The sequence below is a fragment of the Aulonocara sp. 'chitande type north' Nkhata Bay genome, linkage group LG19, assembly GCF_057382095.1.
Source record: "Aulonocara sp. 'chitande type north' Nkhata Bay isolate Kocher_YH1m ecotype deep benthic linkage group LG19, A_spYH_male_GT1.1, whole genome shotgun sequence".
Classification (NCBI taxonomy): Eukaryota; Metazoa; Chordata; class Actinopteri; order Cichliformes; family Cichlidae; genus Aulonocara; species Aulonocara sp. 'chitande type north' Nkhata Bay.
Window position 1 is genome coordinate 8,848,941 of NC_141362.1, and position 12,924 is coordinate 8,861,864.

General features: G+C 39.9%; 1 protein-coding gene across 4 annotated transcripts in view; it reads left to right on the forward strand.

The window, feature by feature from the left end:
- Nucleotides 1-12,924, forward strand: part of atrn (attractin) — a 129,129-nt gene that overhangs the window by 42,865 nt on the left and 73,340 nt on the right. For all 4 annotated transcript variants that reach the window (XM_086275470.1, XM_086275468.1, XM_086275471.1 and 1 more), the window contains exons 18-24: nucleotides 2,071-2,316; nucleotides 2,855-2,992; nucleotides 5,962-6,055; nucleotides 7,069-7,121; nucleotides 9,828-9,922; nucleotides 11,195-11,273; nucleotides 11,849-12,006. In XM_086275470.1, coding sequence (XP_086131596.1) covers nucleotides 2,071-2,316; nucleotides 2,855-2,992; nucleotides 5,962-6,055; nucleotides 7,069-7,121; nucleotides 9,828-9,922; nucleotides 11,195-11,273; nucleotides 11,849-12,006 — 863 coding nt within the window. The remainder of the gene's footprint in view (nucleotides 1-2,070; nucleotides 2,317-2,854; nucleotides 2,993-5,961; nucleotides 6,056-7,068; nucleotides 7,122-9,827; nucleotides 9,923-11,194; nucleotides 11,274-11,848; nucleotides 12,007-12,924) is intronic.

Here is a 12,924-nt window from a genome sequence, read left to right on the forward strand (position 1 = left end):
TCCCGTTATTGCAATTCGATTTCATTTCATCTGCCTACATGTTATAAAAGTATAGCTCCTCAATAGTTTCACTGTTCCTCCCTTTTTTGCCCAAGGACTTCTGGCAAGCAGTTTTGGCCTGAGGGTCATTTCATGACCAAACAATCAAGATGAGAAACCAACTAACCACATTAAAGTGGGATTGAGGCTAAAACCAAGTTTTAAAACCTTTAGCCGTTTAATGTAGCCCTTCACAGTTTAAATTCTTAATCTCCTTTTAGTAATACTTTATTTAACAGAGTTATTTCTTAGAATGAAATATGTAATGAATTGAATTTCAAGGGGAGTAAAGGAGTTTCATCTAATTGCTCCACTTAATGACTAATTTATGTTTTAGTCAGAGCACAGCATGTTGGTGAACATGGGGAACAAAAACTTTAGTGAAATTTTCGGGTGGTTATTGAGCGTGCCATATGGGTGCAAATTGCCTGGTGTTTCCCATATTTCCTGTCTGATTTGACAGATTTATTATTATTTTTTTAATCAGTCATAAAATCATAAAGTGGCAAACAAATAATCTTAAGACAAAAGAAATGGTTCAATGCGTAGATGAGTTAGAAGAAGAGAGTGTAACATTTTAAAGTTTATTTCCTTATTTATCACTGCTGGGGGAGAGTGACTCTAAATGTAGGGAGCAGTAAAATTGGGCACCCTTACCGTCGTCTTTGCTGCTGCAATTCGTAAATGTTTTGGATTCCGATCAGCGGTGCATCACTGATCTCCTTGATCTCTGCGTCTCTCATTTAAAATCCCATTGATTGCACGTAAAATGTTTACTTTTAAGAGTTGCCAGCTCATGCCGGCTGCCCAGTCATTCTCCTACTTTGAACAAATTGCAGCTGCTGCCATAGCAAAAACACTCTAGAAGAAGAGCCCGACACTTGAAACCGTTGCAGCATTTCATTTAAAGCTCTGAAGCTGCAAGCAGCTACATGTATAACTACCAGCCCTTCAGTCACGATTCATTAGTTGCAATTTAAGAAACGAGGAAAACCCGGCGAAAAATAAAGCATAAATCTGAAATCTGTGTATGTAGTACTGTAGCTGCAGTTAATATACTCAATCATTCAAGCATATGCTGCTCTGGAGATCTTCACCAAATTTACAAAAAAGGCTTGTTGATTATTGGTCTGTAGAGTAGAGCAACTTTGGACTGCTAAATGGGGGGGTTAACCTCCATTTAGCTGAACAAATAAAATTGTAGCCCTCCACTGAATGGCGATGGGGATCGATAATCTGGTTTGATAGTTTGAAACCTGGTACTTTTTGGATTTCGTCTTTGCAGCAGAGAACAATTTTCTTTTATGAAACCTAGCAGGTGAATCAAGTTATTATAGCCATCGATGGATGAACTGCTCATGGGGCGAGAGATGGAAATTAAAGGCACACATTCATGTGCCATGTTGACTGATGATGATTACATGTTAAATGGTTATCCAGCTTATAGATAGCTTTTGAAACTCTCTTCCTTTCCAAATTAAGTGGAAATTAAGCCAGATTTTTTTTTTTTTTGAATAGAACACACATTGTTTTTCTGAAGAAACTGTTTGACATTTTTTGACAACCACATTCTTGCCGGGCTATAGATGTGAAGATCAATCCAGCTGTCCACTTTGAAGCTAAAAGCAAAGAGGCTAGCTTTGATTTAAAGAGTGAAATCCGGTGAAACCAGCTGGCACGACCCTGCTAAAGGTCGAGAGCTAACATGATGTAACCTGTAATGTGTGAGGAGATTATATTATAGCCATTTCCCTCCAGTTCCAGTGTCTTAGCTTTATTTTAAGCTAACTCAAAAATGATCACGCTATCGCTTGCTGCTACTGACTAGTGTTTTATTCTCATATAAGCACAATTTTCTGAGTACCGGTATGACGAGAATTCAGAGCTCTGATTGTTGAAATACTGATGGCTTTGTTTGTACCTTCCAACACAGAATCATTTTTAAAAGCCGTTTTTATTTTTTACAGTCAAAGAATTCAGAAATATAAATACCTTTTTAATCACCTGGTGCTGCGTTGTGTTTCACTTCAGCGGAGAACTGTTCTGGATACAGAACGTGCGGGCAGTGTCTGGATCAGCCGGGCTGCGGTTGGTGCACTGACCCCAGTAACACGGGCAAAGGTCAGTGCATCGAGGGTTCCTACCGCGGGCCCTTCCAGACCTCTGTCCCGGCCCCTTCCACCCTTCCTGGTCTGCCCGCCAATCCTCAGCCAGCCCTCAACGCCAGCATGTGCCCGAGCGAATCAAAGTACAACTGGTCCTTCATTCACTGCCCAGGTAGGAACGTAATCTAAGATATTAGTTATGTGACATTAAATGACATTCATGCAAATTAATTTCACACACACATGTTGTGGGGATTACAAAAATGGTTGTCTGTTAAATCTGCGTTGTAACAAAAACCTAAATGTGAATTTATCAGACAATAGGCATCCAAAGAAAGTATGTGTTTATGTTGCATTTTGGGAAAATGTGTTTCTGTATTGTCACTTTGCTTTATAATTGTTCCTCATTATGTGGTACAGACAGGCGGACTTGCATTTGAAGGAATTACTCACTTAGCTTAATAACTATAGTGATCTTCTCATCTAAAATGATTGAAATGCTGCTTTAAAGAGACTTCTGGCTGCTCTGATGCCTCTTATGAGACACTCGAGCACTGGACAACAAACAGCGTTTTGTTTTTTTACATAAATTTACATAAATTTCTCTGCTCAGAATAATCTACTCATTCCTTCATGTTCTGTCTTTATCGTACCCCCCTCTCGTCTCGGGGTGTGATGTTTATGCAGTATGTTTGTTTACTCTTTTGCAGCTTGTCAGTGTAATGGTCACAGCCAGTGTGTCAACGAAAGCATCTGTGAGAAGTGCGAGGACCTGACAACCGGCCGACACTGCGAGAGCTGCATCTCCGGCTTCTACGGAGATCCGACCAACGGGGGCAGCTGCCAGCGTGAGTATCCGTGGGCCGTTCGGCACGACGCTAAATCAGCCAGTCGGTATTTCGGCACGAGGCTTCATTTAACTTGTCAGTATTTTACAGTCCATTTTTATGTCAGCCGTTTTCCTGATTCCTCGCTGCACCGTAAAGCCTTCCCAGGGATATTAAAGATTTACTCCTTTACAGCTAATGCTGACAGTCAGTCAGTCGGACAACAAATCAATTGTCTATTCCTTCGACAGGTTAATTTAGATTACAGGTATATTACAGCCACAGTGTATGTTGTGTGATTTTTACTTTTTATGCCTCCCTCTGGTATGTACATATATTTATTAAGTTCTGCGTCTGTGACAGTCAATCAATAACCTGTCCTGTCTCCATTCAGCATCGCTATCTTGTCAGCGTGCCCCCTCGGGGACATTAAAGGCATGCTTTACTTCACAGCTAATTGGTTTGACTCAAGAGGCATTATGTGGACAAGTAAAAAGTACACAGTCAGTGCCTCAAAATGGAGATTATTATCAAATAATCAAGATGACACGTGTGACTAAATGATGATAAATCATAAGGTGGCTGTGCAATGCTTTATTTTTTAAAGCACAGATGTTAGAGTTGCACATACATGTATGTTCATGTATGGCTTCACCACCTTACTTTGGTGTATGGCAGACCAAGGGTCACATAAAATAAATTAAAAAAACTGACAGTAATTCTGGCCTCTGGCTCTAATGCAAGTACTGTTTGGACAACAACACATAAAGCAAAATCTATACTTCCTGGTGCAAAACAGTCTAAAGGTAAAAACTATATCCTGAATCTTTGCTGATTCCCATCCATTTGTCCAGGTTTGACCTGTAAAGGGCCTGTTCTGGCTCGTGGGACACATGTTTGACAACCCGGGTTTAAATGAACTAAATAATGTGCTGGATGCTGTTTGTGCAGAATATTTTTATATGCACTGACAGTAATGATTCATCTGGAATGATTGTTATCAGAGATACGTTAAACATTCAGTCATATTGTAAAAAAAATCAACTGTAGAACTCATAACTGTGTTTAATAGATGAAATAAGAGCTTTTTCACTTGCGCAATATTATGAGAACTCAAAGGTGTGTAGCCTTAAGAAAAGCACTTCTCTGTGATATTAATCTGGTTCAGTTTGCCAGTAAGCTTGAAGACTGGACACTAGAGCAATGGAAAAGATCATGCAGTCATTTGTATTATTGTAGTGTCTTTGCCTTGCAATATAAAGCTCCTTGAGGTGACTGTTGTGATTTAGCAATATATAAATTGAATTGAATTAAATTGACCTTTTCCATAGTGGTTTGTACATCAGGGTAGGGCTGGGTGATATGACCCAAAATTCATATCTCGATATTTTTTAGCTGGATGGCGATATAAGATATATATCTCGATATTTTTTTTTAAAGCCATAAGTTAAGAACAAAAAGAGAGTTCTTAGTCACACTGTGTCCCAGATGTCACACGGGCACTTTTATTTACATACAGCGTAGATGTACATGAAGAAATTACTTAAAAACTAAATTATCAGCATTTATTAAATAATCATGGTCCATAAATAAAAGAAAACAATGTTGTTTTTGTGCATAACAAAAAGCTCACAATTGTGCAGTCAAAATGTAAACTAATAGACGCTGAGCATAATAACAAAGAGACAGATTTCACAGCTGCACCACGTCTCTGAACAGGTGCCATTTATGGTCCATTTATGGTCCTTATACACACACAGTACGGTAATATTACGTTGAAGCACAGTACGTATCACTCCGCGAGGCTCCTCCCCGGTAGCCGTAATCCTCCAACAATCCATCAAGCGGTGCAGCTCCGTAGCTTAGCAAAGTCATATTAAAACATTTTTTGACAGATTGCTGAGCGCTGTGTACCACATAAAATCGGTTCGCGGTCAGTAAGCACAACCAGAATTAATACATAAGGCGCACTGTCCAGTTTTGAGAAAATGAAAGGATTTTAGGCCGTGCAGCTCCTCCGGGCTGCATGTCGTTAGCGCGGTTAGCTCGTTAGCGTGGTTAGCTAGCTAACACGTTGACGCCGTCCAGCCCCACGCACGGGACGATCCGCGGTAACTCGCTAACGGAGATTTTCCGCTTTCATCTTGTCATTGCCTGCAGGTGAAGCTATGGGGGAGGGGGAGTTGTGTTCAGTGAAGGAGAGGCGAGGCCGAGTAACGTTGCGTAGAGACAAAAGTGGACGAAAGAGAGGCAAACCTGCGGCTCCACAAGTATAATTATAACGTAACATAGGCTATATCGATATAAACGATATTGTCACATCTTATATCTCGTATGAAAATATATCGATATTTTTAAAAAACTCGATATATCGCCCAGCCCTACATCAGGGTAAGAAGTGAAGCCGATGAGGTGAAGCACCCCTCATGCCTCATGCTCACAGCCTGTGGGGACGGTGTTATTATGCAGGGTCAGCTGGACCACCTGGATATACTGCACGATGGATTCTTTTTTTTCATCCAAGATATCACGGACATATTCCAAGATGACAATGTCAGAATTCATCATCCTCACATTGTTTGGTTCAGAGAGCATGAGCCATTGTCACACATGGATTAGCCAGCACAGAGCGCAGACTTTAACCCCACTGAGAATCTTTGGGATGTACATGAGAAGACTTAATGCAGCAGAGGCGGTCCAATGAAATATTAGCGGCGGACTTTGAATCCTCATCCTGACCACCAAGCTGGAAGTGACAAGATAAAAAACAGAGCTTCACTATTATCACGCAGGGCAAAATGATTTAATACAGGAAGAGGCCATTAATGGAGTCTGTAGGTCTTACACGTTATGAATGTGCTGAATCAAGTTAATCAGTCATTAGATTATTTATATATGTGTAATATATTCACTCTACTGTGCAAGTCTTGTGTGTGGTTGCTGCAATGATAAGTAAAATAATTTATTTATCTATTTATTTATTTTTTCAGCCTGCAAGTGCAATGGCCACGCAAGCATGTGCAACCCTAACAATGGCAAGTGCTTCTGTACCACCAAGGGCATCAAAGGAGACCGATGCCACCTGTGAGTTTCACATTTCATGATGCTCGCCTGTCTCTCTGTCCTCTTTTTCACTCATGCGATGTCTAAAGTCTTTACTGTAATATTTTGCACCCCTAGAATTCAGATTGCTTGTGGGGTACCGTAGACTTTATTTTCTAGTTTGTCTCTGTGCAGCAGATCCATTATGTGTTACACCCAGAGAATCTGACAGCACAGTAGAAAACCCTCAAATAGCCTTTTTTAACTTTTTCTAGGATTTTTTTCTTGAAGATGGTCCTTTGTGATAGTACGGGCTTGTAGTTCAGCACTTTGGGGATCAAAGCTGGTAACTGGTCAATCACAGGCATCAAGGCTTCTGCAATCTGTGTACCGTGAAAACAACATTCAGTGACGAGTAAAAGTGTGAATTCCTTTTAATGATTTAGTCAACTTCTCCAAAAATTAACAGCATACATGTATTTGTCAGTTGTTGAGCTAACCCAAGAACGAGCCTGTCAAACCACCAGCAGATTGAGAAATGGGTTTCCAGTAATCAACAACCTTTATGTGCAAAATTGCTGAACCACATGAACTTCAGTGGGTTTTTTTCCTCCCCTGAAATGTTATTTTCCAGACCTGTAAAGCCACATGTTGAGATTTCAAAATGAGAAACTCTAACCATGGCACAGCGCAGCAGCAGCTGTTCATTAGCGCTTGCAGCTATATTTTTAGTACTTGTCTTAACCCTGGACTTCATTATCAGAAGGTTTTCCAAAATCCATTTAAAAAGTTGAGATAAGGTTTCACAAATGATTGGTCATCAGTATGAAAATGAGGCCTTTTTTTCGCCTTATTAAATTTCTTTAAAGATTTCGTAGGCACACGTTTCCTGTGAATTCCCATCACGCTCACTCGGTCTCCTTTTAATCTTTTTTTTTTTATTCTTTTACACTGTGGTGTTACTTCCTGGCTGAAGGTTAACACTTCTCTTCCCTCTTTCCTTTCTTTCTGACTTTTCTACCATCCCTGTTCATCTTTCCCTCTCCTCTCTTCAGGTGTGAAGTCGAGAACCGCTACCAAGGCAACCCCCTCAAAGGAACATGCTATTGTAAGTGGAATTACAATTACTAACGTCAGTAAAGGGGTTTGTGTGTGCGTGCGTGTGCGGTGTCACATTAAGAGAGCACTATGAGGTCTGAATCTCTTCCTTGTTCATGTCAGTGGCAAGACAGCAACACGGCTCCTAAATCAAAGCAGTTTGATGTTTAAAAAATAACATCCAGAGCCAGAGCTGCTCTTTTAACCCTTTAAAACCGGTCAGAGCGGGCACGCTCCGTTTTGCGTAACTATTTTTAAATCCTGGTAGCACTGCGACCACGTGAGCTAGCGCAATAATTTTTTTTGCATATGAAACCGGAGGAGTTGTACTTACATCTTATGCCATCAGCTTGTCCTCGATCGGTTTCCTTCCACATATAGCTTTGCCAAAAACTGCATAAAAAGCGCTTGCAGGAACAAAAACATAATATTCCAGAAACTCGCTTTGCCGATCCGATCAGCTGTTCGTAACACTTCCTACGTCCATCAGCGTGAACTATCGCATGTCCGCCATGACCTGACGTCATTTTCGCAGAAATGTAGTTTTTTACCATCAAGGCCTCATGAGCTTATACTGATGTTTTTAAAAGTTATGTTTGACTTTATGACTTTCTGTGTCGTTTCTGGGATGCTTAGGACTCAAATTGCACTGCTGGAAATAGTTTATTTTGATGCATATGCTGCTTTTTTGCAAATTTGCATTATAATATTTATTTTCGTTTTTCCTGCAGTGTATAAAAATTGGTGTATTTCAAAAATAAAACTATGAAGACACTCAAAATAAATTTCCTGTGGTGGGAAACTAGTTTGTGCAACTTTTTTGTATTTACAGTTTTGAGCCTCTTAAATTTCTCTAACTAGAAATATATGTTAAAAAACAAAAACGATTTTCAATTTTTTTGAAGTTTATTGCACTTTTTTGCAATTTATGTAATTACTATGCACTTAATGCATGCATATTATTAAAATTTAGGCTGTAATGGTTGTATTGATGTATAGCAACTTGAAATGCTCCAAAAAATGGCACTACAACATGTAAAAATATAATATAAGCTCTGGCGGACTTGGTTCTATGGTAGGTCTTAAAGGGTTAAACAAGTCGCAGGTGGAAAGAATTGAAAGTGAGACGCAGATGAAATTGCCAAAAAAATGCATGTAAGCTTATAAAGGACCGTCTTGCTCTTTTTGCACCTGTGATAAGTCATTTTGCAGACAGATTGCAGTACAGCGGTCCTGCCATTTTTAATCTCATTATCTGATGATTATGGAGGCTAAAGTGATGTCACGTTTGTCTAATCATCAGTACTTTCTAACCCAAACAAGCTATAAATCATGTTGGACTGTATAGTGTTAAATTTTCACACTGATGGAGGAACTAGGTCATCCATTGTGCTGCTTTAAAAAAAAAAAAAAAAAAAAAAAAAAAGTATTTGTTTTTATTACCCTGTATTCTGCTAAGGTGTGAAAATGTTTCTAAGGCATAAATGAGCAGGAACATTAAGTGTTATCCATATTTACCCTGAATTAATTGGATAGTTTGTTAAAAATCAATCAACTGTAAATTCATTCCTCATCAGATTATTAATCTATAATGGAATTTAACAGCTAGTGTTCAGACACAGCTTATTTTTGGTAGCAGCTGTTGCTATTTGTGGTTGTAGCAAACGCCCCCGTCATCCAAACACACTGCAACTTTAATAAAGAAGTCGGGCAGTAATTTGTAATTGGGAATTTTCAATCAGCCTGTGAGCCACGGTGATCTGATTTTCTGCTTCGCACAATATGAGTCTACGTCCCCACTGTGTTCGTTCGGTTACCTTGCTGGGAGCTTAGAGGCGTGCTGCCAGTCACTGCCAGCTCACCGTGGCTGCTCCTTCTTGTCCCATTACTCCCTGTAATATTTCAAAACGACCTGCTGTCAAAAAAATGCCAGCAGGGACTGTTGTTTTGTATGTGCGTTGGTGGGGAACAGTAGTGGCAAGCGCTCGGTTCCTGACACAAGCTGCATTTCCTGTTACTACCTAATAATAAAAATAAACTCATGTCTGCCGGTTACATTCCTTTTAATGTGAAGTTGAAGCAGTTGGGAATGTTTTCTGTACATTAGACGTTAATTACATTAGTGTTTTTTAATGACAGCACCATGTACTATTATTCAAATATCTATAAAGCTTTTGATCAGTGTTACCCTTGCTGTATGGAGAGGAAACAAACTAACAAATAAAAACCTTCCAATTTTTCCAAGTACGTGATCCAGCTGTTTAAATAGATTTTTGACTGAAGTTGAACTTTTTTGTTGAACTTTTTGTTGAGGTGGGATTATTTTATGTTTACTTATTTTCGAGATTTGGCCCCATCTAAATCGCTCTTATCCAGATTATTTGAGTGGAACTGTAACTGCAGAATAACCCCTGGCGTCTGAATGCGTCCGTCTCCCGTGTTTTGTTGCGCTGTCCTGAAAGTGACCTTCAGCTGTAATTTACCGCTAGCTGACACGCTGTCATGTAACCCATCCTCTGTCCTGACCTTCATCACAGAGCACGCTCCAAAATCCTCAGGTCTCGAATCGAATGTTTGAAACGGGGAAAGAATGGGAGTAATTTTCTGAAACCATGTTCTTGTGTGACTTTCAAACTAGACTGATTGAGTTGTTCTTCTGCTTCTTTTTGTAATCCCCACCACATTCCTCCCACGCTGGCTCACTGGCTTCAAACAGACACGCTCCTCATCGACTACCAGTTCACCTTCAGCCTGTCGCAGGAAGACGACCGCTACTACACGGCCATCAACTTTGTGGCCACACCTGAGGAGGTATGTGTCTAACAGTGAGCACCCCACCGCCACAGCAGCTGTCACTTCTGTGAGGATTAGAAAGTTTACAGTTGTTGTCGAACAAATAGGCTCACTTCTTTGTCATTTTAGGGATAACTTAGATGGTAGTTCAGTAGTTTACATGCACACCGATTGTACTGGACAGGCAGGAAGCACGGTGACGCCAAAACTAACTTCAAAATAAAATAAGAATCAGTATTTAATAATCACTCAACAAACTGAGTCGACTGGTTTACTATGTTCCCTGCAGGAAAGTTTCCTCGCTGATAAGCTGGTGATCAGAGCGAAGAGTAATGTGGCCACTCATCAGAGAGTCAGTCACACAGATGTTTTTACAGCAAACAAAAGCTTGTCTGGTCGTGTTTACCTGGCTGCAGCATCTGGGGCCAAAATTGAAACATAAGCATCTGATTAAATGTTCCAGATGGTATTTTTCCCCTGACAAAGCTTCTACTAAAGATTTACAAATACACAATCGGCTACAGGGGAAGCTCAACTCTTACAGCAAATCACAACATATTTCGATATATATTTAGCAAATCCAGGAAACTTGTGGTGAAGTTGAATTTTTAGCTGTTTGAGTTGTTCCGCAGTTATTTAGTAAATCAGAAACCAAAAGATCGTTTACAAAATATAGAATTGAGCAGACGATTTCAAAGTCAAGACAAAGCGATGATAACATCTGTGACGCACATGTGTAACAATAAATAGTGAAGACATCTGGATTTCTCGCCGTCTAGCTTCAGCCGGCTTCGCTGAAGCTGTTGAAATGTTAATTGTTGCCTTTTTTTCTTTAATAAATGATTGATTCATGAACGCCGGCTTTCAGTTAGTGAGTAAACATCAATTACATCTCAGCTTACATCTGTTTGACATTATTTGAGCTTCACTTACAGTGAATGTGATACATACAGTGTTCAGCTGCGGTGCTTATTCAAACATTTGATTTGTTAATTCGGCCTCCCATTAGCTCTGCAAATTTGCTCTGGTCTGCAATACAGTAAGTGCTTGTGCAGCTACAAAGTGATACCGGAGGAGTGAACAAAGTCGCTGCTCTGCAGTTACAGTAAAACGTAAGGGCTTTCCTGGTCTGTGTGCTACGAGCAGTTTGTTTTTCGTTTACTCTGGTGGCTGCAGTAAAAAACGGACTCGCCCATCTTCACTGAATTGCGGTTCGACCACTATGGGGCACGTGGGGGAAATGACACCAGTAAACTGATGATGATGACTTGTCCGTGTTTCTGTCCTCAGCCAAACCGAGATCTAGACATGTTCATAAATGCCTCCAAGAACTTCAATCTGAATGTAACCTGGGCCACCAGCTTCACCGGTAAGTCTCAACAAAGCCCCTTATTAGTGCTGCTCAACGAATTAGTCAATGAGCTAATGATTGGCCAGTGATTGAAATATGCACTCAAGTGTTTAAATTAAGGCTTAAAATGATAAATATTACTGATTTTCTCAGACAAAGAAAGTGAAGATGACTGGTTTTATATTCATGTAATAACAAGTTAATGACAAGGTTTTGTTTTGTTTTTTGTCACCATGTTCACAGCTGTTTAAAAATGATATGAAAAGTCACCTGTCTTTCCATTGTAGTAGTTTCTGCACCAGGAGATTTACAAATGTGAAGTAATGCAGATATTTCACATTTGTTGTGTCAATAAAATTCCACCAGACACTGGAGCAGAAATGAGAAATTCTCCTTTTCTTTTTGTCTTGTCTTGTTTTTTCTTTTTTTTAAAAATAATTTCCTCCATCATCTATAACTTTTGTATGATTTGACATTTTTGTCCTGTCTTCCCTTTCCCCTTTCTTCTCCTCTTTTCTTTATCATCCTGTTATTTCTATTTTCTGTATTCCTATTTTCTCCCTCCATCTCTGTCCCTTTTTTGTGTCACCCAGCGGGCACCCAGGCCGGAGAGGAGATCCCCATCGTCTCTCGGAGCAACATTAAAGAGTTCAAAGAAAGCTTTTCCAATGAGAACTTTGATTTCCGAAACAGCCCCAACATTACTTTCTTCGTCTACGTCAGTAACTTCACGTGGCCCATCAAGATCCAAGTAAGCAACTCGTACGCTTAACGATAACTGATCCGTTTTTGTTACCATACATATTTGTAAAGCAGGGAGGTAAAGACAGGCTCACTACAGATTAATGCAATACTAAAATTCTGTTCAATTTGTAACTCTATATTTATGATACAGCTCCACTGTGAGCAATACATTTACATAAAAACTGACATGTATTGATGACTCAAATGCCAAAGAAGCGTGATCGATTGTCAGTTTATGGAGTGCTCTTATCTGGGCACATTTACTTCTGCCAGACAGAGTAAGTCATTCATGTGACACCTAAGAATCAGCATTCATTCACTGGTTTGATGAAAGTGAAAAGAATGTTAGATATGAATTTAAAAGTGTTAAAATGAGAAGCTTGGTGTATGACAAAGTGTGGGAAGTAGAATTAATGATGGCCGGAAACCTTAAACGTGACAGGTAGAGAAGGTTGCTTTGTTTCTGTGTCACATATATGAAAAAGGGGACGAGTTTACCAAATGTAGCTTTAAGTCAAATTCACTGGTATTTTGCAAATATAATAATAAACGTGAATTTGCTGTGCAATTGTGTAACTTTATTAGCAGCGTCCTCCTGAAATGCGCCAACAACATCGAAAGTAACATCCTCCTCTCTACCCCTTAACGCTCTTTTGGTCACTATGGTAACGTGTGAATATTTCTTTCAAAATAAGACACAACTGCAATATGAGTTAACCAAGTTAACGATAAAACCCCAGAAACCATAAATTTCACACCTGAGCCTAAACTCTCGTGGCCCAGTGCTAAATGACTCGGCCCGGGGGTTGGGGACCGCTGACGTAGCGGATCAATACAGGGCGTCCATGACCCTGTTGGGGACACTCCCATAGGGCTTAAATCCAGGGCTCTCCACCTGTTGCTCTTAGAACTGAAGAAGCTTCTC